Source organism: Orussus abietinus, unplaced genomic scaffold, assembly GCF_000612105.2.
Source record: "Orussus abietinus isolate OABI.00-Male unplaced genomic scaffold, Oabi_2.0 scaffold5, whole genome shotgun sequence".
Lineage (NCBI taxonomy): Eukaryota > Metazoa > Arthropoda > Insecta > Hymenoptera > Orussidae > Orussus > Orussus abietinus.
In genome coordinates, this window is record NW_019394929.1 from 2427245 (window position 1) to 2453754 (window position 26510).

The following is a 26510-nucleotide window of genomic DNA, read 5'->3' on the forward strand; positions in this document are numbered from 1 at the left end:
TAACTGCTCTCTTTTGCAGGCCGTGAAAAATAACGATTGCCGTATCCGTACCGATTTTATCTTAAGTGTGGCGATGCGTGTAACACATGTCCATCTACATTCCGCACGCCTTGATAAACGCGGTGACTCATTCATGAGACTAGTCTCGGGGAAGCCACGTCGCGTTACTCAACGGGTAGATAAATGAAGTAACCAACAGGTAGGTGCGTCAAAAAGGTAGTCAATCGTGCCGACATTGTATGTAATTTTGGGCCCCGATTGACCCTGATCTATTAATAATCGGAATTTCGACGTAGTCGTGATCGACCTTGAACGCATTGGGGAGCGCTTCCGACGAGCGGCACGCATAGGAGAAAAGTCTGCAAGAGACGATCACTTAAAATGTTAATATCGTTAATAAACTCGAATCTTTTGTTCTGCCTAGGCAAGGTCGACCGCTACAGAGACCCGGAGTTGTCGGAGCAGACATCCTCGTCATCTACCGACAATATCTCGTTATCCATCCTTCAGATAAACCGCGTCCACTTTCGAGATTTCGCCCCTGGTTATGTGCGCCCAGAATTCGTCCGTACCTTTGATTAGGAGGAACTGATCTTTCAAGTGGCTACGTGACAATTATAGGACTCTAGTATATATGCTTTTATCTTGGAATTCACTATCGATTGACGTCGATCGTACGATCCCGATTAGGATTATTCCATCTGCGGATAATTGGGTGAACATTCCCGTGGGAACAAAGTACGAATTTTAGAGCGCAAGCTTAGGTATCGGTGTATTATAATTTATGTTAACGCGTTCGTAAGAGTGAAATGCATTACGACTCATTGATGCAGAGATATTGGAATATTCCTTCGGAAAAAATACAATGATTCACGGAAAAATTAATATTTTCCATAGTCATCGTGACTTATCTTTCTCTTAGAGTTCACGCATAACCGCAAGCTCATGTAAATTACTAAATAATCTCGGAAACGGTTACACCGAGCGACGGTCGAGGGGTTATTATCACGGAGTTCCTTATCCAACGCTCTTTGAAATATTTCTTTTAAAAACATTTGTCTAAACTTTGAATGCAGGAACGTTCATGACTTTATACATTGGAAGCTCGATTCGCGGCTTTTGCTATTCTTTTCTCGGAAAACAAATTACCGTTGCGCTGGTGGAGGATTAAAGGATCTAACGTGTAATTTGCGAGCGCGAATAATTCATTCGCAGAAGCTCAATCGCCGTGATAAATAAATGCTGAGTACAATGAAAATGATCCGAAGTAGTGACGTTATAGTTATGAGAGCGTCCCTCTTCGTCGTCTAGAATTTCCTACGGAATTAAACGTTAGAATGGCTCATGCGATTATTCGTATATCCGCCATAAACAATCTCTTCTCCATTAAAAATTACAACTTCATGCCTCGAAATTTTTAACAACTACTTTGCGTCGTTAAGAAGGAAGATTGCAACTTCATGACCTATTGTTTTACACGGGGTCATTTTACGTAATAACTATACACGACGCGTAAAACTTCTTTGGGTGAAACTCGTTTGGAAGAATATGCGCAGCGATTTTAATACGCTTCACCGCGTCGGGCAGTCGGAGCCGAAAACGAGAAGTGAATAGCAAAAGGTCGGGAATGAAATTACGAGCAATTTGTTCGATGTCATCTCGATAGATGCGTTCAGAGACGTACACGAAATTAAAAATTATAATGCAAACGGGTTTTCCGCCGCTCGGTAGTAGACCGATATCATGTAATTATAAGTTTCGCTGATAAGCCACGTGATGTTCACATTATAAAATCCTGACGTTCCTAGAAGGACAGGTTCGGCAGGAGTTAAAAGTATTCATGAAATTCACGGAAAAACAGGATCTCATCATCGAAAGCGTCGGTTTTATATCAATTCCATCGAGTGACGTCAATGGAACGTTATGTCACGATTCATCCTTAAGAGCGGACGAATACAGGTGTTTCTATCTTTAGAAAGAGGAAAGAGGATGAAATATTTCTCAAGGCGGAAACAAAGAAAGCGAAGGTCCATAAGGAGTCGCTTTACGGCAACATTCTCCCGCAACCGTCAGGACTACAAATTCGTGTTTCTTGTCAACGCGACCTTGCGGATCGCCACTTTAAAATTCGGTATCTCGACACGGGACCGGTCTGCAAGTGAAGCACACGGTGGCCCAAATATTTCGATAGACCTACGGCGAATTTATTTCCGATCAATAGCCATAGGCGATAAGTCATCCCGACGTTCACTGAAGAGATTATCACATTATCAGAGAACTCGCCCGTTGCGTGAGTAAGCGCAAACATCTCCCCGTTACGAAAACGTATTGCCAGTGAAACGTCGACGTTACTCACGACAGCACGCGTCGAAGGACCGATCGCGCATCGGTGTTTCGAGACCTCCGGAGTGGCGGCGCGCTCTCCTATTTATTTACCCATTTCTCGCAAAGTGAGCCCACGACCAAATGACTGTAATTGAATTTTCATAAAACCTCATCGCGGGTGAAATATGGCCGAACGAGCGGGACGTCCAACCCTAACCCGCGACTCAACGGACCGACTGTTGGCCTCGACAAAGTTTGAATAAGGATTCGCTCCGATTAAACTACCACCCCGAAGGACTCCGCAATCGTTGGAATTACAATCCCTCGTCGCAACTATCGCCGACAACGAGAACACCTTGACGGAATTCATCGATTACTCGAGATTAACGTTCATCAGTTTCAAAGAAGAGACCCTCGAATGCAGCCCAATTAATCCGCTGGCAATGACGAGCAGAAAGTATATTAATAAAAATGTCTCGCTCTCTCTAAGTAAATAATAAAACGCGATATGTCAAACAATAAACCTATCTGGGCGCGCAAGATAAAAGTATCTCACGGTACAGTAATTTACTTTTGCCGGGCCGTATAGGAAACATGCGGACTAGAAGGTCCCGCGGAAGACTTAGTTGATAAACAGGGAGTGTGAAAAAAAAAAAAAAGTGGGAAAATTTCCGCACCGCGGTCGACGCCTTTCGGTATCATTATTGCAGACTGGTGGGATTTGCTTTACCTCCGCGCGCGATTTGATTTATCGAAATGCGCGATAATGTCGAGAACAGGAGAGATCATAGTCTGCTATGCTTGGCAACAATTTACGCCGTTCACGCGGTACTCCTTCACGTTATCTTGCCTTCGCAAGTTCCGGTAACCAAGGTGTCGTTCGAGATGGACGTCGAGGGATTCGTCCCAAAATTCGGCGACCCAGGGGGAAGCGATGCCGGGCACCGGGATGAGTTCGTTGAAAGACCCCGCCGCACCGTCTATCACGAAAGGACGAACTTTTCGAACCTGGAAGGAGTGGTCCGCGTTGTTATCCCGGCAGCCACCGAACCAAGACTGTCTTTAAATCGGGTGAGACACGTTTACAATTTGACCTAGGCATTCCCTGGCGTAGGTCACGAAAAAGGAACCATTAATTGCTTTCGGCAAACGATCCGCGGTTGGACTGAAAACAAAATAAGAGTTTAACAGCGGTATCGGGTGTTTGTTTTGGAATCAAGGGAATCCTCTTGCAAAGTCGGGCCAAGGATAACGCTGGGAAACGTAATTTAGCCGACTTGGTCGACGAGCCGTAAAAATTAGGGCGCAACCATGAGTCGATTTTTTATCATAGCATTTACAAGTATTCATAGGTAATCGCTATCTCTTCCGACACTCTCGCAACACGACCTGTGGATTCGTTCTCGTCACAGGCGGGTGTTCTTATCGTGTATCTGGCGGTATTATCACGGTATGCGTTAGAAAGATTCGATAACGCGGATGATCGGCTTATCGTGAGCTCTTGTGCTCGTCGATAAATAGATAACTTCAGGAAAGGGACCTGTAAAATAATCGCATTCCGTGCCTGGTTACCGGTTCGCCCTTATCTCGGCGAAGGATGTTCCCGGAGCGTTGCCACGTAGGACATGCTTGGAAATGTACTTCACGTGCTTCTCGGTATCGGCCGAAGTGACCCGTCGATATCGATACGTAAAAAGTCGATACTTTGAAATATGTTATTCCAGAGACCGCGGGGAAGTATCGCGCTTTCCGCAGCCATGGAAACAGCGTTACCTATAGGCTTAATCAGGGTCGTTTCCTCGATGCGTCAGGGTCACCGTGCGTGCCGACCTGCAGTATAAATGTAATTAAATATCGATGAACTCGATGCAGTCGAGATTAAAAATGCATATCGCTTGCAGGCCGCTTCTCGTGACCCGAGGAAACCGCCCACCTGGCTTGGAAAGGATGTCGGGAAAGATGAACAGCTGACCAAAGAAGACGTCGAGCGACGGCGCTCCTACGTCGAAGCGAATCCTGCACACTCGTAAGTGAGCCGTGTAAGTCGAGTCGTTTTTAAAATTTGGAGGGCAGTTCATTTCCGATAATTCAACTTTCGTTTATGGAACGGCGTTCGAACTCCCCTCCATCGATGTTTAGTCAAATAAATCCAGAGCGTACCGTTTCCAGAGCCGGTCTTGCCGAGGATGCGAGGGGTAGGTCAGGGGCCGCTGCATCCCGACCACGTGACTCTCGTGACGTCTCGGAGTCTGGGGCAGTATTTCGGATTCTCGTTCCTCTTAGCTGTAAGAATTCGACGACGGATCGCGTGACGTTTACCACGGTATGTAGACGTCGTACGTTCAATTTCGTCATGTCGACCCAACTTGTTGACCTTTAACTATTTAACCGAGCGTCTACGTTTGTCAGTCTACTCTCGTTGCGTACGTGACCGTTCTCACAACTGGAATCATATTTCTGATATTCCATTCATTTTCCAGTTGACCGCTCGGCTTGCCTCGAATGAAACGAAAATCGCCGAAGCACGTATACGAGTCGCTGCAAAATCCAAATCTTCGCAATGGATAGTTATCGTGCACGTGAGTATGTTTACTGCTTCGGTACAAATTTTGCTCTTCAATTTATTTCTCCATCTTCGTTTATGCAAATCGAGCCGAATCCGCCGATGACCATTGTGACCCTTTTTTTTCGCAGTTCGTCGATGCCCGTAAGAACAAGTCATCGAACAAAGGACAACACTTGAGGTGTAAGGTTGTACATACTATTGAGCAAAGTCCAAATCGCATATTGTTGGACTTGAACTCTTCCGTTTCTGCCTGTGTAGTAGATATTAGACAAACCACGGCTATCGCGCACATGTGTCAGGTAGGAAACGTCGTTCTCCACGTTTATGATAAACCAACGATAAACTAATCAGAGAGTGACAGAAAAATATTTTATAGATCGCAGCCCAGAATTCATCGCCCCAGGCGGAACTACTGCAGAGTATCTTCTCCCAGGAGAGAGAATACTGTTCGACGTGTGCCTACGTTTATTTGTACTTCCATGGAAAAATTGTGGACGTAAATAACGTATCCTCCTCGAAACCTTCCAACGTCGATTTTGGAACAGGCCACAGTTCGGCAACCACTACCGCAAAAGGCATGAATCCCGCGGCTTGGGGAATTTTCTTAGGATGTTTAGTGTTTCTTTTAACGTTCACCGATCACGAGAAAACAAAGATCTCGTTGGATCAGTGTAAATCGAACTCTTGAAGTAAATTTTCTTCTTCTCGTTGTCGGTTATCCCTGCCCCGAGGATCGGCATATGTCTTTGACGACATGAGACGAGCCGTGGCAATTTATGGAAACAGTGAACTTTAAATACACGTATAATATTATCTCGGCATTGAAAAGTCTGCTAGAGAAAAAAAATTACATCAGTTTGTATTACGACAGGATTTCGAAATACATTTTTGGCATGACAGTTTGTAGGGAATGCCTTCAAAGTATTATGAGTTTCTTCTCAACCTGCGTGCATTTTGAGAAACGATTTCAAGTAGACGTACTATTTTAGGGTAATGTCGTTATTTATTTGAAATAAAGTGTTTCAAAGTATATCCTTTGCACGTATTATACTTCTCCCTTTAAATTAAGAAATAGTCAGTGAAGAAATTTTCGTCGGTACTATAGGTATGATAGTAGAATATGAACGGAGTAGGAAGCACTACCGCCAGATGGCGACCGAAAGAAATTCTTCATTCATATATACACACGCGAAAAATAGTAAATTCTTCGCGAGTACTCCAAATTCTTTTTAATAGTACCCGAAATAAACAGTTGTGATCGAATAGTTTAAAATTTGTCTATAATTTGTAGTACCATGAGTGGGACACTTCGTTCGGAGGTAACGTAATGCTAAAGTGTTGTCAAGAGATTTTTGAGGTTAAGCACTGGTGCTTGTAACGAATGAAAATGTATATTTGCAATACTTAATAAATTGGAACTTAACGAAAATGTGTAGGTCTTTATTTTTTTTAAATGGTTGTGTAAACGTTTAATGCAAAAATACTTACAGGTACTGCAAACTTTTAAAAAATTACATAGAACAAGAAAGAATACTTTTCAGGGAGACAAACATGTTTTAGAAGGTAATAGAGCATTTGCAACAATTTTAATTTGAATAATCTATTGACTTTCTTTGCATGTGAGTGCGATATTGAGTAAAAATTTGTGTATTTGAAATTAACGTTCAAATATATACTGTTTAGTGGTCAGGCAGAAAATAAACAGTGAATATGAAAAGTCCAAAAGTGTCACTGACGAAAAAACTATCAAAGAGGTAAGAATTAGATGTTTGGGTTTATTCTATAAAAATATCAGCGTATGCTTTATAATTTCAGTTAAATAATCATGCAAAAGCAGTTGAATACGAGATAAGGACTACAATAATTCAGGCAGTAGAAGTTTCACCTGGACGATTTGGTAATTTATTAAGCATTTAATCAGTTGTGTACATGTATGTTTTCCTTTTCTATAATTACGCTTATAGAAACGTTAACATTTACAGAAGCACGAATTACTCCAGATGTTTTAATCGACAATGCCGAACTTCCATTATCTATTGATAATAAACCAAAGAACACGGGATCAAAGAAATGTATGGATGTAAAAAAAAAGTAAATGAATTTTTAGAAAATTGAATTAATTAAAAAAAAATCTGTAGTTATTATTCAATATTAAATAATTGTAAATCGATTTAAAATAAATTGATATTATATCAGACACCTATATTATTTAAAATATGGCATTAATAGTGAGGTGAATTTCAAACCACGGGAAGTTTCAGCTCTATTGCTAGTATATAGCCATCCATGAATGGATTGTGCATCTGTGAGTTAGAATGCACATTTATGCTTGATCACCCTCAATGACACCTTCCACTCTCATCCTAAAAAATGTCAAATAATTATTTTCGGTACAGATCGAGTATTATTTAAATACTGCACAACTTACGATATATGGTCAGAAGTTCATCGCATGGTCAATGGAAAAGCATTTGAGGTAAATGCCATGAAATTTCGTGTTAGGAGAAAGGCAACAATTTCAATAGAAATTAATGTTAAATATAACACATTAATATCATGCTGGTGAGTACAAGCTGGATCAGTACATATACAATGCTTTCGGCGCAAATCTGTAGCAAACACTTAATTATTTTTTTTTAACCAATTACATGCAATAAAATTATTATTACGCGGTGGTATCGCCTCTTACGTGTAGAGGATGAAGTAAGCAAGCAATTAATAAAAAGTATGTGATAATAAAGATATACTAACACATGCTCGGGATGATTGCGAATTTGATCGATCAATTCAGTGGGTTTCAGCTCTCGTGTGCAAATACGATGAACAGCAACAAATAAGGGGAACTTGTCGGTCATGGCGCGGGTCTTCAACATCCCATAAACTTCATCAGCTGTCGCTGGACCTTGAAGTTTCTGACCAGCCAGGAGCTCATCCTCCAGTTCTTTGATTGACTACGCATAAGAATAACTGAGCGTGAAAAACAAATTTTTTTTTTGCAGAAAGTTCTTTCTTCAATATTCGTCTTACAATTCATATTTCGTATAGAGATGCGATACCTTATTAGTCTTCACAAATTGCTCGCAAACGCGACGATTTCTTCCACCGAAACAAGTGGTGATAAGGTCAGCGACTCCACAACTTTCGAAAAAGGTAGATAATTTCGAACCGCCATAAAAGGTGTCTACAAATTTGATCATTTCCATGAGACCCAGTCGAATTATGGCTGCCTTGGTATTGTCGCCTAAGCCCAGGCCATCTACGAAACCTGCCGCGCAAGCTACAATATTCTGGAAATAAAAATCGTGAATAAGGGTGGAGTAGAAATAAATATTATTTATGATCGGCGTTCATCTTGCCTTAAGAGCACCGCAAACTTCCACAGCTTCGGCGTCTTCTACAACGACGACCCTAAAATTGTCCGTCTGAGTGGCATCCCTCAGCAAGGGTGCCAAGCGCTTATCCTTGCATCCTGAAAAGTCAGAAAAATAAGGACTACGGTGTACATACCTTATGAGAGCATTAATTTTTTTTTTTAAATACCTATCGTGGTCTCGCAGAAATTTCCCTCGGCAACTTCGTTGGCCAAGTTTGCTCCCATCAATACGTAGCACTGAATCTTCAAGTGCTTCTCGATCACTTTGGAGATCAGGTCGACACCCCCACCTTCTGCTTGATCGAAGCCCTGCAATAAAGCCAACCTTACAAATAATTTTCTCATTGGGAAACGGTTCCAAAAAATTTGGCGATATTACCTTAATCAATGACAGTCCGACAGCTGTTGGTTTAATTTTTCCGAGTAACGTGGCACAGAGGGTTCTTATAAATTGGTGAGGAACGACGAATACGAGAATGTCGGCTTCCTTGGCAGCCTCCACCACGTCGGGAACAGCCACCTTAATAAATCAGGGCCATTTGGGGTATAAAACTGTACGAAAATATTTATTGACGTCGGAGAAAAGTATTGAAAATATTCTGTAATGTTGTAAATGCATTGGCATTGAGCCATGATTTTTGCGAAGGCCAAGTCTGGTCGTAGGATGCATTACACTTCCGCATACGTTTAATAAATCTTGTCACGCCGAGAGAAACGTAGCTTGCAATGAATTCCTTTGCATACATCACGCGCTTTGTGCACCACGCTAAAGTTCAGATATTAATATCGAACCCCATAAGCGCAGTCCTACTCGGATGGCCCGTTAAAAAATGTCTAGAATAACGTATCTATAGGTACACTTGTTGGGTAGATTGAGTCACCTCGGACTCTTATCACCAAATACTAAAAACGAAAATAGATGACACGTTTCTAGAGCGACTTTCGTCAGCTATTATCTAGGACATTCGATTCCCACAATTAATTATCAACGTTTACCATAATTCGAATAAGTGGATATGAAAAAAGGAATTCACGCGAACCTGTTAATTGAATTTAATAATTAGGTACACTTTGCTCGAGAGGAGGTTTGTTATGATTTTCCACTCTCTCGCTCGTGAAAACAAGGAAAATTACATTTCTAACTGATAGCTCCTGTCACGTGTAATCAGCAACGTTGTCCCGGTATTGCATATGATGTACAGAAGCTAAGAGATAAATGAATTCACGTACGATTGGTCGGACCGCTCCCACCGCTGGAACGATAATTCGAAAATGGAAACGTTACTGCAGTATATAAGAGTCTCTTCTCGACCTAGCGGCCATTGTACCGCAGAGTGGTAAATAAGTCGCTTCGAAGAAGTTGCATCGCAGTTCATCAATTATTTCATCATCAAGATGAGGCTGAATTCCGTAGTTCCGAATTTCACGGCGGATACGACCCAAGGGCCGATTGATTTTTACAAGTGGCAGGGTGATTCGTAAGTGAACACATGTAAATCCTTAAAAGGGAAGGGCCGTGTCGTCACGAACCAAGTCGGGTACCTTATACCCTGTAATTGCCCTTAATTTTAGCCCGTGTTTACGCTTTAATTTTACCACAACCTTGCGCGAACCGCTCCGACCAAAAAGGAGATTGGTGAACGTTGACGGACACCTGCCGGTGAACCTTGACATGTTTGGAAGTGGGCCAATAAGTGAACGATACATCGGTTTCCCATCGTCGATCGGTCAATCAATTTTTTGCCGATCCGATAAAAATTGGAGAAACGTGCATAATGGAACGCGCTCAATGGATGCTTCTGGTACGATGTAAATTTTAATTTCAGGTGGGTCGTCCTGTTCTCACACCCGGCAGACTTTACACCTGTATGTACAACCGAGCTCGGTCGAATCGCCGTGCATTATCCCCATTTCGAGAGCCGCAATACTAAACTCTTGGCGCATTCGGTGGACAAGTTGAAGGATCACGTAGACTGGGTGAACGTAAGTCCGTTCATCGCTGGACTTTAAAACCCATCAAGCGGGAGCGTTGAGTGAAAGGCACGATAAGAGCTATTTTCAGAGTGTGGGATAAGTACGTGTAATGATTTTAGGACATCAAGTCGTACTGTCGAGACATTCCCGGGTCATTTCCGTACCCCATCATTGCCGATCCCGATCGCAGCTTAGCTGTCAAACTAGACATGATTGACGAGGAAGGTCAAAATGATCCAGAAGCTGCTTTGACCGTAAGAGCTCTCTACGTTATCAGCCCGGATCACCGACTTCGACTCTCGATGCATTACCCTACTTCGACTGGCAGAAACGTGGAGTGAGTACTCGAGCAGGAATTTTCATATGGTTTAGGGAAAAATTAATTCACAATCCCGTTTATTCCTGCAGTGAAATTCTAAGAGTCATTGATTCCTTGCAATTGGTTGATCGAATCCCGGCAATAGCGACCCCTGCCAATTGGACGGTAATGACGGACTTTTCGCTACGAACGGTAAAGCTTTAAAAAAAAAAATATATTAATGTACTTTTTATTAATTATAGCCTGGGGATAAAGTGATGATCCTGCCAACCGTCGAAGAGGAGGAGCTCTCAAAATTATTCCCCAAAGGAGTGGACAAAGTCTGCATGCCATCAGGAAAAGTCTATGTTCGCACTACCACTAATTATTAGTGGAGGATAAACATGAAATTGAAGGCTTTTATACTGTTGCGGGACTTGTCCAATATCGTGGACCATCGCTATAATGCATGGTAATTTTTATGTCTTCTTAATCGTTAGACTCTCAATTCGGTATTAAATATAATAAGTACAAAATATAAAAAGAATTTTTACTTACCACATTTTCGGGGAGCTTGTGACCAGGAAGATATTTAACGTTCTCATGCTGTTCGTTGATAATTTCTGTCAGCTTCTTGTTGTTTATGATTTCCTCGTACACGTACATGGTGACGCGTTCTTCAAATTTATTGTTAAATTTGACGACATTGGCACCGATGATTTTTGCAATCGCCGAGCCCCTGTAAACGTAAACGAGTCATCATTAAAATGAGTCTTCAAGTGTTTCATTTTAGTGGATATCGTAAATAAAATCACATCGGTATACCTCTGATGGATATGGTTAAACGAGAGAAACGAGTTTATTACGTGACCGCATGTGGTTTCTGTGTAATTTAATCACGCGAAGAAATATTGATACCGAGCGGTCCATTATACATTTAACAACTCCATGCTACTGGATTCTGTCTATTTTCATTATTATAGAATTCGATGTATAATTAATTATATAACTTCGGATATCCTTTAATTAATTTTTATACCGCTTATTGCACTTACGCTAGACGTATAGTTCATATTTTGTTCCCTTGGCTTTGCCATTTGGCATAATACTAGTGACCTTGTATGCAGACGTCATGCCAAACACTTTGAGGTACAGTTCATGCCAAATCCGAGCCTTTTCGTTGCAATATTATTTCTCAAGTATATTATTTAATATCTTAAAATCGTTGATATAATTCTTCCGACAAGAACGGACATCTTTGCATTCTCCATGAATACGCAAAATGATAAAGAGAGAGAATTAACGATTTTCGTTGGTACGTACCAATTTCCACTTCCTACGATGCAAATTTTCTTCTTGGTTGACATCTCGATTTGCTATTTATTTTTTTATCCCGCGAAGACTTGACGGAGCAGTGGTGACAGATGCTGACAGAAGTTTGACAGCAGGGTCTCGGTCACCTCGAGGGCTAATGTTCGATTAGTCGACTGACTTAATTTTGTACACCGGTTGTCATGACCTTAGTGACGATCATGAACAGCTTTACGTCCGGCCAGTGCGCATGCTTGGACGAAAACCAACTAAAACGCAATCGTGCGAACCAACTGGATTGGCTGTTAAAATTAGCGGGGCAATGATAATAGAGATAATGTTCACGCGTCGAATATATTCACAACGTAAATAGTAATACAATTGGCACCATTACGTCCAATCGCGAGAGAAATGCAACGTATGAGTGTCGTTGCTGCAGTAGCGAGGACTGCAAGTGCACTTCCTTGGTCTCCTCAGGGAATAATTTTCCATAAGTCACCACCCTAAATGATTACTCCCGCAAAAGAGATTTCGCACCTAGACACACTAAGGCTAAATATGAAAATTGCACGGGTATATTTAAAAATTGTACAGGGTATGGTAAGCCGCACTGGAGTGCGTGCAAGGTATACTGCGCGTTTCTAAAGTTTCTTCCTTCGATGGCGGTATGCAAAAATACAAAACTACCCTAGTAATCTTTACACTACTCGTAAATAGATTCTTAACCTAATGCATTTACTGGTATACGAGAATTACCTTATAGGTTGTCGAGATCCGCGGATGTTAACATGATCGATAAGGGATGAGTCGAATGGTTTGTGTGTATTAGTATTGAGCATGTGATGTAGCTGATTTTTAACGGACACGCCGAAGAGCCGTCGGAGTATGACTTGATGGCATTTCCTTAAAGTAAATATCACTTTTGGTGCCTCCTCCAGGGAATAAGATCTTCATAGATGACACCTTGGCGTAGGCATGTGCTGGCGTGTCGCGTTCTCGAGATCCCTAAATATGAACTTGCATTAATAAAGTCGACATCACCGTCAATGATATGGCCATTCACCGTTAGTCCAGTCACCCATACGTTAAACCACATATTTATCAACGAAACTAACGAATTAGGATTAAAGGCCGGTAAGAATAATTGCGTACTCGGATGATGCCGTAGACCTCGATTGCTGTAAGCGATTAAGATGATTAAGAATATGCGATACTGTAGGAAATAGAACGCTATCGGAAGAAAAAATAGTTTTCCAAGATTCACCCAAGTACTCTAAATTGTGTCGTTTTGAAAATATGTAGAATCGAATACAATGCGAACAAGCAATTTACGTGAAATGAGTGCGAACGTGATTGGGAGACGTGGGTTAACGTGACATTTTATATTAAACGAGGATTTTGTTGTCAACAAATAATATTTGTATATTTCTCTCCGTGAATACACAACTCTCGGTTGGTAACATTTAACAATTAAAATCAATAACAACACATAATAATCTACATTTTGTTAATCTTGTGCATGATCCAATGGCAACGTTCTCTTAGCGATCCCAGCGAGAGACTAGTGACGTCAAGTGATTAAAAGATTAACTTCTAGGGGTTTAGAATAATCTAAATAAACTTTCAGAGATTAAACAACGTTAGTAAGTTAATTTGGAATTTTATATTACAAGGACGTCTAATCGTCGAATGAGGAAACACCCGACATCGACGAAATGCATGACTACGGGCGATTGTCTACGATTCGATATGTTAAAAAAATAATTGACCGTCTCCTGAATTTTATTTTCCGGACCCATCGGAGGAGTAAAAGAACATTAAGAAACAAAGTACCAGCCCAGCAAGCTTTCTGCTACAAAAATAGAAATTCTATATCGTATTTCTAAACGAGAGCAGGTCTCCAACACATAATCTTAAGGTACTTCGCATTATTTGTACTATCTCTGCAGCAGCAGAGACATCAAGCATCAGGTAAGCCAGCGGTAACTGATCCCATATCTGTGCCCTTTATAAATGCTACATGAAACAAGCAAGACTCGCGGCGAATTAATTAAATAGAATTAAAAGTTACAAGTTCTCGCACTCTGACACAACCTACTGCTCTAACCAAATTAAACCGCCATTGATGTGCATAATGCATTACCAATTGAATAATCGATCGGTCACCTAACGGTTCTTGCAATTCCTTTCGGGATACGTTATCACCGGCCACAATGACTCTTATATATAAATATATACATGTATATACATATTTATATACAATTTTGGAATATGTTTTACGTCTATTTATGTTTGTTGAGACCGAAGGAATAAGGCTCGGGATCGTTAGAACTTACGAATGTGGGTTATTGTGATCTCAAAGCTTACATGTGTTTTGGCTCATTGCGGATGCTCTCGATGAAAGCCGATGGTTTCAATTCGCCGATGCAAATCCGGTGCACCGCCGTAAAGAGAGGAAATTCCTGCTCCATGTGTCTTGCCTTCAGCATATAATTTACCTCTTCTGCCGTGAACGGACCTTGAAGCTTTTGACCATTCAACATTTCCTTCTCCAATACCTCGATTGACTAAAAATAAAATATTTTTACTTAAATTTCCGATGGTCCTCGGGCATTTATTTAATGGTAAGCAAATTGCTGTGCCGCTAAGCCGATCCAAGTTCTGACCTTGTTGGTCTTGACGAAAGCTTCCGACACTTTTCGATTACGACCTCCGTAACATGTGGTGATTAAATCTGCAACGCCGCAACTTTCAAGGAACGTTGATAACTTTGCACCGGGATAAAATACCTCTACGAATTTAATCATCTCGATTAAGCCTATTCGGATTACGGCAGCTTTGGTATTATCACCTAGACCTAGACCATCGACGAAGCCTGCTCCGCAAGCTACGATATTCTGCAACGATATACATTATTATTTATTAGACAATGAAGTGGAATCGAATACTTAATAAAAATTATAACAACGGTGATTGCAACCTTGAGGGCGCCGCAACATTCCACGGCGTCTACATCCTCAACGACTACGACTCTGAAATATGGAGTTTGGATGAGATCTTTAAAAATGGGCGCCATTGCTTTGTCCTTACAACCTGGAATTGAAAAAAAAAAAATATATCGTTGAATTTATTTTTGCAATGGACAATTTTGAAATACGTCTACGGGCATACCTATGGTTGTTTCACAGAACATCTCTTCGGCGACTTCGGAGGCTAAATTGGCACCCATCAAGGCTGATACCGGAATATCGAGTTCTCGGGAAATAATGTGAGAGATTAATTCGATACCTCCACCTTCTTTCTTGTCAAAACCCTGCAAAGAAAACATATATCGTATTAATTTATCCTACATTTTTTTTTTATTGCATTTCCCTTACAAATTCCCAAAACTCACTTTAATGAGGGACAGACCAACCGCTGTGGGCTTAATTTTGCCACATATTGTTGAGCATATTCTACGAATAAATTGATGTGGCACAACAAAAATAAGTACATCAGCGTTCTTTGCCGCTTCCACGACGTCAGGTACGGCAACCTGCAAAAAGACAGATTATTTTATGTGGTCGTAATTTTAAAATTCAAGGCGCTACCAGAATTTCCATTTCTTCGAGTCATCGCCAAGATTGGTCAGCGACTATCTTTGTGTCTTTGACTCTGTTTAATGGACTTTGGTCAATTGCTGCGAGTTAACGAGATTACTCATAATTGCCGTATCCGTGCACTTTACTCTCATTGTCCAGTTCATTGTATAGTCACACCTTTTCGTTCGTTTACTTAAAGTCGGAAACAACAGAAAAAGTAGATGCGCTCGTAATGAAAGTACCTTATAAAAATGTGGGTTGTCATGAAAGTGCAGGGTAAACAGTCATATAAAAAAAATCCTAACTACTACGTAGGTTTATTCCGTATTCTGCGAGCGTGTACACGCGTTCGGGAACATTGTTATTGGCGAGCTTTAATCTCCGACTTCAATACCTCTATTCAGATATTTTTTTACAATCCTTCGTTACACCAAGGCCACAGTTGACTGATATTGGTAGCATAGCAACGGATAACGAGTAATCAAAGAGAGTTAAGTGAATCACGAGGAAGGGTCAACTCTTGCGGACTTTCTCCCGCGCGAAGAAGTTCCCTGATTACAAAATCCTACTTATTTTCGCATTACCGCAATTATAATTTTTTTCCATGACATAAGTCGCATACCACATTTTCTGGAATCTTATGGCCGGGCAGATACACCACGTTCTCATGGGTTTCATTGATGATTTCCGTCAGCTTTCTCCCATTCACCAACTCCTCGTAAACATACATAGTAACGCGGTCCTCAAACGTTGGTAACCTCTGAACATTGGTTCCCACTATTTTGGCAATCGTCGAACCCCTGAAAGTAAATAAATAATCAGAGTCATTCCATAATTTACACCCAAGATATAGAAACAACGAGCACGTTGCGATTTTCCACATAACATCCAACAACCATTTTTCCGAAATTCGTCCTTCGATCATTCATTCTCCTCTTACGTCAGCTGTTTTTCTACAGGAGGACGCACTCATCTAACGCCTGCGCGAAACCATAGGTGTAGAATAGTCGAAATACATCTCTCCCTTCAGCAGCCTTACAGGTCAGGGTCGAGTTATCCCCAGAATCCAGGAAATTAAAAATAAACTACGACGTCGTAAAAATCATCGACAAAATCGCTTCTCCGCTCCTATGACAAAATTCATAACCCGGGAGGCTTATTCCATAAGGTCGTTATTTGCAGAACCAACATTAGAGACGTATGCAAAGTCCGTCCTTCCACGATCCCTCCTCTCTTATCGCGGTAGATAGCATGCCAAGCATTTACACGTGGAGCGGTAGTCATACAGGTGTTCACGTTATACGTCATTATTCAATGTATAGGTTGAAAAAAAAAATCCCTTAAGGCGCGCTTAGGGACGTTTGGAGATACTCGACGAGAAGGAAAGGGCCGAATCGACCGAGCTTCACCTGCAGGGTGTATATATAGCCCGAGCAGAAAACCAGTCAGTCTATACCAGTTCCACGTGTGGACATCCGCCCTTCGCGTTCCCACCTACCACACGAACGAGTCAGCGATACGGCGAAGGCTGCACAAATTACGGGGAATTCAACCGAAGAACCGAAGTCCGAGGAAAGATTTTCGACGCGTCGGCAGTATCCGACTATCTCGCCGTGCGATAAAAAAAAAAGACTCGCGTTTTCGCGACTTGCGTAAGATCGAAATCGCGCGATACGAACGTGCGAGTGGTTCGAGGAGAATTTATGTAAGAAAAGCGCTTTACCAGTTCCCAGAGCCGACGATGCAGACGCATTGTTTGGCCATGATAAGGGCGGTGTGGACAAAGTCGGGGCCGAAAGTTTACACGGGTAAAATCGGTACGCTCAGCTGCGACGCCGACCTGGAACTGATTGTATCCACTGCTCCGCTCCAGGGGAGGCCCCTTCCTCGACATGGACGACCAGGCGTCGCTGCGGCCAAGGTCTGATTGGACGCCCGCCGACCAACCGGCGCAAGCTCTGATAAGGCCGTTGCCAGCAGCTGGTAACCTTCTCGCACGGTAAAACGCTCTTTCCTCTCGTTGGCACGCTCTTCCGTGAGATGGCATGCCTCTTCGCGTTGACGGTCGCTGATAGTCCTTATCGCCCGCGACCTGCCCTATCGATGCCTCCCGCGTAACAAATGGTAAATGGGCCGCAGCCATTCATCCGCGAGGTCTTCATCGATCCCGAGTAATCCTACCTAGGTACTTGAAATTTGTTTTCACGTAGAAATAGGATGGAAGGGACTCCATTAGGGTCTCGGTTTCGGTCTTGCGGAAATTTCTTAAATCGTACACATCGTGCAACCACCGTGTCGGACCGGGAGGCAACGACCGACACTTGGCAGACCCTCGATGAATTCGCCTAACCGGTACAGAGGTGGTGGCCGTCGACAGCTGCGGCTCCGGAAGAATAGTTTATGACCGGGGCATGCCAGGCGTCGTCGATAGCTACTCCTTTGACACCGCAAGCCACCCCCGTGGCTGCAGCCCCTAGGAGGAGCTTCCTCTAATACCGGCTGCTAGTGGCTCGGCATACGAATTGACCCGCAGAAATGAGCTACGCGAGACGCGGCCCTGGAATAATAATAAACCCGGTGCAACGTGCTCGGGTGTATGCACCTTGCGGCCAGAACTTCGGTATCTTTATTCCGAGACCACCCACGAGGGGGGCCGTAAAAGTGAAACCGCCCGACGCGTCCAAAACCATGAACAGTGCCGATGGGATCCCCTGATTAGCGATCGACTGCGCAATTACCGGCGAGGATCTTTGAAGGGACATTAAACAGGTAATTGAACTTCAGAGGGGAATCCGAAGTAAATGGACGGGGACTCGAATGCGGTAACTCGGAGGATGACGTTCCCGGCGTTTGCAGTCGCAAACTTAACGGGGAAACCCGAAGTTTTCCTTGCAGTCGAAGTCGAGCTGAATTACCCTCGTTGCGCGCTTCCGGCAATGTGCAAGCCAGGAACTCACTCCTACATCGGGCATAATGCAAAACTTTACGCGGCCTCGTAACTTTTCCCATTGGCGCGAGATCGTACCTCGCCGCAGGCCTCATTCACGCGATACACCGCAGAGTTTACCGTCCATGGACCGAAATCAAAGCGTGCGGATGAAAATGCGAATGCCGTTTGAATTTCATGATATTTAACGACAGAGAAGACGAGCCGCCTCGTTTGCTTACACTTTTGTAATATCATATTACGGCTCGTTTTCTCGAAGTGTGGCAATTTTTGTAAATTAAATTATTTTATTATCATGAAAAAATAAAACTACGCCCAGAAACGCGCGTAGGGACGATAGAAAAATAAGGTACACGTCGAGTCAAAAATATACAGGACGAAAAGGACCACGTGGAGGAAATCCGGCGACTGTTCGTTCATCCCACCGCGTGGCCAGATTGGAGCCGCGTCTCTCCCTTGCCTCGAAAAGCCGCCTATTTTCCGGAGCCTTGGTTGATCCGCTAATTTTCATCTCCTTCCTCGCCTCCCTCGGTCGAGTCCATGCCTACCTCCTCGTAATCCTTCTCGAGGGCAGCCAAATCCTCCCGAGCCTCGCTGAACTCGCCGTCGTCCATGTTCTCTCCGACGTACCTGAAACGGCGGCTCATGCCCAATTAACCACGCGTGCACGGGGCATAACCGAAACGATCGGGGGAAACTCGGAGAACGTCTCACCAATGAACGAAGGCTCGCTTGCTGAACATCAGGTCGAACTTCCTGTTCAGCCTGGTCCAGGCCTCCGCAATGGCGGTGGTGTTCGCCAACATCGCCATCGCCCGTTGGACCTTGGCCAGGTCGCCCCCGGGAACCACCGTGGGAGGCTGATAGTTGATGCCGACCTTAAAATCGAGCTCGGGTTACGCGTTTACCAGGATCTTGCCACGAGAGGCTCCCTCGGACGCACCTTAAATCCCGTTGGACACCAGTCAACGAACTGAATTGCTCGTTTGGTCTTGATCGTGGCAATGGAGGCGTTCACGTCCTTTGGAACGACGTCGCCTCTGTAGAGCATGCAGCAGGCCATGTATTTGCCCTTCCTCGGGTCGCATTTGACCATCTGATTAGCCGGCTCAAAGCAGGCCGAGGTCAGCTCCATGACGGTCAACTGTTCGTGATAAGCCTTCTCTATGGATACAATGGGCGCGTAGGTAGCCAGAGGGAAGTGGATGCGCGGATAAGGCACCAGGTTGGTCTGGAACTCGGTGAGGTCGACGTTGAGGGCTCCGTCGAACCTCAGGGAGGCGGTGATCGAGGACACGATCTGGCCGATCAGTCGATTCAGGTTGGTGTAGGTCGGCCTCTCGATGTCCAAGTTTCGTCGGCAAATGTCGTAGATCGCCTCGTTGTCCACGAGGAAGGCGCAATCCGAGTGCTCTAGAGTGGTGTGGGTCGTCAGGATGGCGTTGTAGGGCTCCACCACGGCGGTGGAGATCTGCGGCGAGGGGTAGATGGCGAACTCCAATTTGGCCTTCTTCCCGTAGTCGATGGAGAGCCAGTTCATCAGCAGAGAGGTGAAGCCGGAGCCGGTACCTCCGCCGAAGGCGTGGAAGATCAGGAACCCTTGGAGGCCGGAGCACGCGTCGGCGATCTTGCGGATCCGGTCCAGCACCAGTTCCAGCATCTCTTTGCCGAGCGTGTAGTGACCCCGGGCATAGTTGTTCGCCGCATCCTCCTTCCCGGATATCAGCTGTTCCGGGTGGAACAGCTGATGGTACGTGCCCGTGCGCACTTCGTCTAAACGCGAGAGACGATGTCGTGATCTCGCGAATCGGCGATGGACCAGGGAGGAAAAAAAAATCCGTACCTATCACGGTGGGCTCCAAGTCGATGAAAACTGCCCTGGGAACGTATTTGCCACCGCCGGTCTCGCTGAAGAAGGTCTGGAAGCCCTCGTCGTTGGCGCAGCTCTGCGGTGGGAGCATACCGTCAGGTTGTATGCCATGTTCCAGGCAGTAAAGCTCCCAGCACGCGTTCCCCATCTGAACGCCGCCTTGGCCAATGTGAACGGAGAGCACCTCGCGCTGCGAACGTGATTTTTCCTCGTTTACCAAACGGCCATGATCTTACATAAGAACCCCCAAGGCGCTCGTTGCTCCTGCCTAACGACGCTCCGAGCCGAGGCCCTATGGTTACCATTTTGCCGGGACGTCGTGGAAGCCGGATGGATGGTGGGATGAACGAACGATGCCGAAACTTCGACGGGACGAGTCAAACTGGCCGAAACAAGTGCAGGGGCTTGTTAGGGCGCTCTTATTTCCCGTGGTTTCCAGGGATACCCTATTAAGACGCGATTAATTAGCTAAGAAACGTGCCAAATGCCGGGATTTCCAGGCGGATACTCCGCTCCTGGACGATTCGATGTCGCAAAGTCTTTCGGACTAATTAATCGGATAAAAGGCGGGATCGTTCCTCGGAGATCTCCGAATCGCGAGCGAGGGACGCGGAAGCTCCCTCGAAGTTTCGTATACCTCAGCTTCCTGAAATCTCGCGAAGAAGAGAGAAAAGCTTGGCCTACATTGTGTTCTCGTTTCGTAGAGCTCGAGATAAAATTGCAGCTCCTCCTGAAAAGTCTGCCGGTTGACGTGCGGCAGAAATCTGCCCGACGACCGTGCACTAAACATGTGCGTCCTACTTTAACACCCGTTTTGCATGAAAAAGACGACCTCCGGGTCGAGATAGCTCGCAGCGAGTCGCGAGTTCGGGATTTTCGATAATCCCGTATTTGGGCCAAATATGACGGTTCGATGCACCCTGAACGTTCGGGGGTTCGGGAATCGACCTCTCCTCGTGGCTACTGGCGGGATTGGAATATCTTTCTCTCCCGAGTGGAAACCTTTTTTTCGAGTTAATCCTTTTGTTGGAGTACCAGCGGAGCGGGTGTATCGTCCATTTTCCTGCCTCCGCGTTCGCCGAGAAACGCGTACGAGGTTTCCCGTCCGTGTGCCTCAAGACGCGTCGAATCGGCTGACGAGTTCCAAACGTCGCATCTTTATCGATATTAAGCGTCAGGCATCAAGAGAACCAGACTTTACTCAAGGCGAAGATGTCCGAGCCGGGAAGTTGTGAGCTCCCTCGGATCCAGGATTATCCCCGGGCAGACATCTTGGTTCCGAGATATTAGAGCCTCTCAGGGCGTAACGATTTCGAAAAAGCCGCTTTCCCGGCTCTTCATCGAATCGCCTCCCTTGATGCTTATAACTACTAGTGAGAGAAATTAAACCCGGCGCCGAATTGCGATTTATATCGAAACTATTTGACGAAACACCGATGGCCAAAAATAAACCGCGCTCCGATGGGCTGTCTCGATTTTCGGTATTCACCCGAGATTTCCATCCCCGTCGATTTTCTCCTCTCGAGTTTTCAATCGTAATTCATCTCTTTATCCCTTTTATGACTACCTCGGTCCAGTTACCTCCTTCCCGGCTGTTATTACGTCATTGAATTCGCTGGGATCCTGCAGGACACGTCATTTTCCCTCGCTGGCTTTCGCGACACTTCTCGAGTCCCCGACGTGGTCGCCTCTCGCTCCCTCCTTCCTCTTCAGGCCTCGTCTCCTCTTTATCGCGCTCTCGTTTACCTTCCACGTTCCTGGCCATTTTCCTTCCTTCTCTTCCAGCCGCTCTTCAGCCTTCGCGGCTTCCGTTCCTGCAGAAGTGCACCTCTGGTGCTCGTTCCGTCCGACGTCTCCCGCACCGAGTCCTTTATTTCTTCCGCCTTTCTTCCCCGAGAAAGGTGTCTTCGCCCCGGGTCGAAGGAAACCCGCTAGAGAAGGGCCTCGCCGAACACCCGCCGATGACACCCGAGGATGAGACGGCTCGTGAAGTGGGAAAACGTTGATTCCGATGGCTGGCCCTTCGAGTCGCATCGGATTCCGCACCCCTGTCGATCATCGAGGGCCGAGACCGGGTTCGTTCATCCCCGGAAAAAGGAAGATGGCTTCTGGCTGCGAAGCGTTTTTAATTCGTCCTTTTTATTCGGGCTTTACGGTCGGCAAAAAGAGCAGGAGGGTATCTGGGCAGAGATCGATAGTTCCTACGCCCATGTGAGTATATACGAGAATGAGAGAGAGAGTGACTTCTGCATTCGAATTGCTCTCCTTTATCTCTCTACGCGGAAATTGCATTGTTCCATGGCACTATAGATGTCTGCCATTGGTACCTCTGCTGCCACTATCGCGACTAGGGTCCTGCTAGGACTATCGCCATCAACCGACTATTATCACCGTGTTTGCGGCGCTTGTAACCGGAACCTCCACTTTCCACCAGCTACAATCCAACCGTGTCTCTGCCAAGTTTGCCCAATTGTTTTCGTATGCCTACCGTGGTTTCGCGAACAAATTCAAATATCTATCGACGTCCTCCCGTCGACCACCCTCCACCTATTCATTTTCCTGTTTACGAGCTTTAACCATTATTTACGTGTTTCATAACTTTTGGCTAAAACAGCAATTTTTTAACTCTATCTCCTGAGAAGGATGTAGAAAAATCCTTCGGCTCCCGGGATCGCCCATTTGAATGGAAAATCCCTTTTCCTTGACCGCGCAGGACGATCCGAAAATTGGTTTCGTTATTCCCCTCCTGGGATCGTCTATGAAGGAAAAAGAGCACGTACAGATCCCTCCGAGTCGTGCCCTCCTTTTTCTGAGTTTTGCGTCGTTATGGGATCCACGATAGAATTCACCGTACCAATCTAACCGACGAGCATTAAAGAGGAGATATCCTTCGTATCAGGATATGCATAACGATCCGGTCCATCCAGGAACTCCATAAAAGTCTGCGCCCACGTCAGGGGCTATTGGAATCCTGTCTCAGACGTTTAATCCACCTCGCCGCATCCTCGATTGGTTTCCGATTGATGCCCCCAATTTCCAAAATCCCCACTCCATGGAAAAAATTCGGGGCTTTCTCCTTGATCCGACACGGCATTCGGCCGAGCCCGTTACTCGCAAATTCGAAGATTTTGCAATGGTCGGCCTTGGATTTCAAGGCGTGCCCTCCGTTACGCCCTCCTTGCACTTTCACTGTAAAACCTGCGACGCCCATAAGCTCGAGAGGTGCGTTGCATAAGCCGCAGGAAACGCGGGAACGAAATTCCCTTTCGCTTCTTCTCTCGCGGCTGATAGACGATCTAATTTTGCCTCGCGTCTTTCTCGATTAGGAACCTCCCGCCTGCGATGAACTTTGTCGATTTGCAAGGTCCTGCGATAATGGACTAATTTTTCAAACGCGGGGGCCAACCTTGGATGGTTGTGCCGATTTGCGTAAATACCGAAATTAAAGGCAGGCCGTTCCATAAAACGTCCAGGGGCTGGTAATTTTTTTTTCTCGACGTACCTCCACCCTCGGTATCGTCGTACTCGGGTGAATGAAAATTTCTTCGAAAATAAACTGCGAGCTCTTTGGCTCGGTTCGCTCCCGTAGGTAACTTCTGGTACCGCGCATTTTCCGGGACGAGTCTCGTTATGGCGGCTCGACGTTTTTCCGGCATTGTGGCCCGCTTCTCCCGGGATTTCAGATTTTCCTCTCTCGCTCCCCTTTTTCCGCGCTCCCCAGTCCCGGAGAAGGAGTCTTTGTTCCCGGCAGGATGTGGGTCAGTAATCATCGGAGCTCCGGTACACGCGCATCCAAAGTCCGACTGCACCTATAGCGACGGGGAGAGGCTGTTTCCTCGAACCAGGACCACCCCGGTTGTTACTTCCGGAACGTGGAGACACGGACGCACACCGGTGCAAGTAGAAAATGAAAACGCGGTACTCGTGCTCGCCGAAAAAATCGGCCGCTTTAATTGTTCCCTCGCGTTGGCGAGCATCCGCGAGCGTTTCATCCGTCAGGAAGGGACGATCGGATGCGGATGACTCGGTATTCACCGTAATTCCTTGCCAGGAAAAATTCCGCTCCACCGATTGGGACAATTTTCAGGTTCGAGGGGGGTCGAAAGATGGCTACGTCTCCTCGAGAAGCAAATATTCGAGGACCTAAGAGGAGGATTTCCTAAGGGTTTAGGTGTAGACCTAACGACCAGGATGTAAGGGAGATCGTAATGCCTTCCCCGTTTCGCTGGGCGACCTTACGTTGTACACATGCACTTGGATGCACACGTGCTATCCCACATCCGGTTAGGAGTCACCAAAGTCCGGCTTTACGACGCGCTCCTCAGGGACGAGGATCTGGGAGTTGCCTGCTTGTTGATCCGAGGTCGACGTTTATGCCGTTCCCTCGAAATTTTTACACCTCGATTTTTTAGGCCAATTCCCTTACGATCGGTTCGCGGATCTCGAGCGGTACTGGATGAACGATTGCCCGCGAATGCAAATGCAGCAACCGAAGAGTTGCGGACGTCGTTGTCCGCGTAACGTATTTGCACACGTCTTACCCCATATCCGGCTCGGCCTCCACAAAGTCCGGCTTTACGACCCACTGTTCCCAGATCGGGGCTCGGAAAAGTTCCTTTCTTTCCGACGGGAGTTCGAGCCGAGGTCGTCGTTTACTTTTCCCCGGAAATCCCCTTGACACTTCGTATCGACGTTGCAGCTTTTCTCTCGTGGCATCGCCTCGCTCTCGGGACGTCTCGAAAAAATTCTGTCGGACACGAATGATCCTAGGGGCATAAAAATATGTTTCCATTTTACAATAAGAACGATTAAAATGAATACAGTACGTCTAGATCGGTGGATTTAGCGATGGGCTATATTCGGGACAGAGAATCCCGTGGACGAGACTCGCCGGACTCCGGAGTCGATACTTATCGACAGCTGCCCCGATTCCTCGCTAAATCCTCCTCTTCCTCCTTTTCTTTTTCTTCTATGCCTAACGCTCCTACCCGAGGATTATAGACCAACCGCCCATCCCGGTCGTCAGGGGCCTTCGAGTTTAGCAAGTGGCAGCTGTCAAATCGTCGAGCACCTGACTGGGACAGATACCCGTAATTAGCATAAAATATGCCGAGGAGGTGCAACTTCATGAAATAATAACCGCTTCCTTCCTCTTCGCTTTTTTGCCGAAAGGGTGCCGAGTCTCTGCACGCCGGGTGAAAAGGTGCTGATTATTCGGAAGATCACTCCCCGGCAAAGTGCCACTGAATCGTAACGACGTGTTCACGGTCGCGGCAACCCGCTTGTTATTTTTTTATTATGCCTGATGCAGGTCCAAATTTGAGCTGGTATTAATTTATTTGGAAAAAAAATAAGGGGAATCTCTTGGAATGAAATATCGTCCAAAGAACTGTCACTTGAATTGGCTCTTGCACGTTTCCGCCTAATTTAGTACTCCGGATAGAGTAGGGCCGTCGGCCTAGAAAATACATTTCGGTACCATATAGCAATGCATGAAGTAGCGAGCCAAGTCGTACGTAACGTTCGCGCGATATAACGTACGATATAGCGAGGGGCAGCGTTAGTAGACCAGACTGCACTCCAGCAGCTCCATAAATCGTCAGAAAGTACTTCGGGGTAACTATATCCTAGTTGCAGCCGCAAACGGAATTTTCTGCTTGAACCCACTTGACGGTCATTTGCACGAACGCGGTCTACTTGGTTGCACCATTTGGTTCCAAAATACCCCTCTGCAGCGATATTTCACCGGGCCGATCACGGTGTCAACCCTCGAAATGAAAATTAAAATCAAAGCCTTCCTCCCAGCCCCTTTCCACGGGAAACCGCGAGTCTATTACGCGGCCGCGTTAATTATGAAAATATATCGGAGTCGCAGGAATAATTAAACCGCGCTGCTTCGTTAAGTTTGCCAATTAAAACGAGATCCTGGTGCGCTCTTAGGACGCGGTGACGTACATTGTACTTGCAAGGGAAACGATAAGGGCGAATTAAAGATCCCGAGATAAGGCCTTAAGGACGGGGTAAGGATGCACTGGCGTCGTTACCACGGCCAATTAAGACAAGATCTCGAATCCTAATGTTTGCGACTGCGCGTCACGAGGGACTTTTCGGGAAAAGCTACGAGATCGTCGTCAGCCGGCGTGTCGCGGCGACAGGTGGAACGCGGTCGGACACCTTGCCGAGGAAATCTTGAGCTGCCATCGACGTATCTCCGCGATCGCGCGACTCGATCGATCGGATTCGATTGCAAATTGCGATATCTCGG

At 45.5% G+C, this 26510-nt stretch overlaps 6 protein-coding genes across 6 annotated transcripts; 3 read left to right on the forward strand and 3 right to left on the reverse strand.

The window, feature by feature from the left end:
* Positions 1 to 1819: 1819 nt before the first annotated feature.
* Positions 1820 to 5815, forward strand: LOC105701152. The gene is made up of 6 exons (XM_012427604.2): positions 1820 to 3396; positions 4227 to 4351; positions 4495 to 4648; positions 4806 to 4904; positions 5020 to 5190; positions 5268 to 5815. The coding sequence occupies exons 1-6, from the start codon at positions 3082 to 3084 to the stop codon at positions 5577 to 5579; spliced, it is 1176 nt and encodes a 391-aa protein (XP_012283027.1). The 5' UTR covers positions 1820 to 3081; the 3' UTR covers positions 5580 to 5815.
* Positions 5816 to 6028: 213 nt separating this feature from the next.
* LOC105701156 (complex III assembly factor LYRM7) lies at positions 6029 to 6986 on the forward strand. Its single transcript, XM_012427609.2, has 5 exons — positions 6029 to 6210; positions 6382 to 6454; positions 6575 to 6645; positions 6707 to 6788; positions 6874 to 6986. The coding sequence occupies exons 1-5, from the start codon at positions 6187 to 6189 to the stop codon at positions 6984 to 6986; spliced, it is 363 nt and encodes a 120-aa protein (XP_012283032.1). The 5' UTR covers positions 6029 to 6186.
* Positions 6771 to 12049, reverse strand: LOC105701154 (glycerol-3-phosphate dehydrogenase [NAD(+)], cytoplasmic-like). The gene is made up of 8 exons (XM_012427607.2): positions 11860 to 12049; positions 11095 to 11275; positions 8644 to 8784; positions 8432 to 8573; positions 8248 to 8360; positions 7948 to 8178; positions 7643 to 7842; positions 6771 to 7254 (listed from the first exon to the last, which is right to left on the reverse strand). The coding sequence occupies exons 1-8, from the start codon at positions 11901 to 11903 to the stop codon at positions 7215 to 7217; spliced, it is 1092 nt and encodes a 363-aa protein (XP_012283030.1). The 5' UTR covers positions 11904 to 12049; the 3' UTR covers positions 6771 to 7214.
* On the forward strand, positions 9426 to 11074 carry LOC105701155 (peroxiredoxin-6). The gene is made up of 5 exons (XM_012427608.2): positions 9426 to 9742; positions 10091 to 10247; positions 10358 to 10575; positions 10647 to 10722; positions 10800 to 11074. Exons 1-5 carry the CDS (start codon positions 9660 to 9662, stop codon positions 10926 to 10928), a joined length of 663 nt encoding a protein of 220 aa, XP_012283031.1. The 5' UTR covers positions 9426 to 9659; the 3' UTR covers positions 10929 to 11074.
* Positions 12050 to 12181: 132 nt separating the features above from the next.
* Positions 12182 to 17299, reverse strand: LOC105701153 (glycerol-3-phosphate dehydrogenase [NAD(+)], cytoplasmic). The gene is made up of 8 exons (XM_012427605.1): positions 17152 to 17299; positions 16051 to 16228; positions 15242 to 15382; positions 15019 to 15160; positions 14828 to 14940; positions 14514 to 14744; positions 14215 to 14414; positions 12182 to 12852 (listed from the first exon to the last, which is right to left on the reverse strand). The coding sequence occupies exons 1-8, from the start codon at positions 17190 to 17192 to the stop codon at positions 12798 to 12800; spliced, it is 1101 nt and encodes a 366-aa protein (XP_012283028.1). The 5' UTR covers positions 17193 to 17299; the 3' UTR covers positions 12182 to 12797.
* Positions 17300 to 18751: 1452 nt separating this feature from the next.
* Positions 18752 to 20621, reverse strand: LOC105701151 (tubulin alpha-1D chain). The gene is made up of 5 exons (XM_012427603.1): positions 20548 to 20621; positions 20219 to 20435; positions 19319 to 20148; positions 19090 to 19253; positions 18752 to 19005 (listed from the first exon to the last, which is right to left on the reverse strand). Exons 1-5 carry the CDS (start codon positions 20548 to 20550, stop codon positions 18876 to 18878), a joined length of 1344 nt encoding a protein of 447 aa, XP_012283026.1. The 5' UTR covers positions 20551 to 20621; the 3' UTR covers positions 18752 to 18875.
* Between the last annotated feature and the right edge of the window lie 5889 nt (positions 20622 to 26510).

Bases quoted from the DNA above. Each gene is read 5' to 3' on its own strand.
- LOC105701151 (XM_012427603.1), bottom strand. The intron at 19,254-19,318 runs GTGCGTCCGAGG...CTCGATTTTAAG, and splicing joins GGTGTCCAACGGGATTTAAG to GTCGGCATCAACTATCAGCC. The intron at 19,006-19,089 runs GTGAGACGTTCT...CCGCCGTTTCAG, and splicing joins AAGCGAGCCTTCGTTCATTG to GTACGTCGGAGAGAACATGG.
- LOC105701155 (XM_012427608.2), top strand. From the start codon at position 9,660: ATGAGGCTGAATTCCGTAGTTCCGAATTTCACGGCGGATACGACCCAA. The intron at 9,743-10,090 runs GTAAGTGAACAC...TTTTAATTTCAG, and splicing joins TACAAGTGGCAGGGTGATTC to GTGGGTCGTCCTGTTCTCAC. The intron at 10,723-10,799 runs GTAATGACGGAC...TATTAATTATAG, and splicing joins CGACCCCTGCCAATTGGACG to CCTGGGGATAAAGTGATGAT.
- LOC105701153 (XM_012427605.1), bottom strand. From the start codon at position 17,192: ATGGCCAAACAATGCGTCTGCATCGTCGGCTCTGGGAACTG. The intron at 15,383-16,050 runs GTATGCGACTTA...GTCTTTTTGCAG, and splicing joins ATAAGATTCCAGAAAATGTG to GTTGCCGTACCTGACGTCGT. The intron at 15,161-15,241 runs GTGAGTTTTGGG...TTTTCTTTGCAG, and splicing joins TTGGTCTGTCCCTCATTAAA to GGTTTTGACAAGAAAGAAGG.
- LOC105701152 (XM_012427604.2), top strand. From the start codon at position 3,082: ATGCGCGATAATGTCGAGAACAGGAGAGATCATAGTCTGCTATGCTTG. The intron at 3,397-4,226 runs GTGAGACACGTT...TATCGCTTGCAG, and splicing joins CAAGACTGTCTTTAAATCGG to GCCGCTTCTCGTGACCCGAG. The intron at 5,191-5,267 runs GTAGGAAACGTC...AATATTTTATAG, and splicing joins CTATCGCGCACATGTGTCAG to ATCGCAGCCCAGAATTCATC.
- LOC105701156 (XM_012427609.2), top strand. From the start codon at position 6,187: ATGAGTGGGACACTTCGTTCGGAG. The intron at 6,211-6,381 runs GTAACGTAATGC...AAATACTTACAG, and splicing joins GTGGGACACTTCGTTCGGAG to GTACTGCAAACTTTTAAAAA. The intron at 6,646-6,706 runs GTAAGAATTAGA...TTATAATTTCAG, and splicing joins ACGAAAAAACTATCAAAGAG to TTAAATAATCATGCAAAAGC.
- LOC105701154 (XM_012427607.2), bottom strand. From the start codon at position 11,903: ATGTCAACCAAGAAGAAAATTTGCATCGTAGGAAGTGGAAATTG. The intron at 8,574-8,643 runs GTAATATCGCCA...GCTTTATTGCAG, and splicing joins TCGGACTGTCATTGATTAAG to GGCTTCGATCAAGCAGAAGG. The intron at 8,179-8,247 runs GCAAGATGAACG...TTTTATTTCCAG, and splicing joins AAGTTTGCGGTGCTCTTAAG to AATATTGTAGCTTGCGCGGC.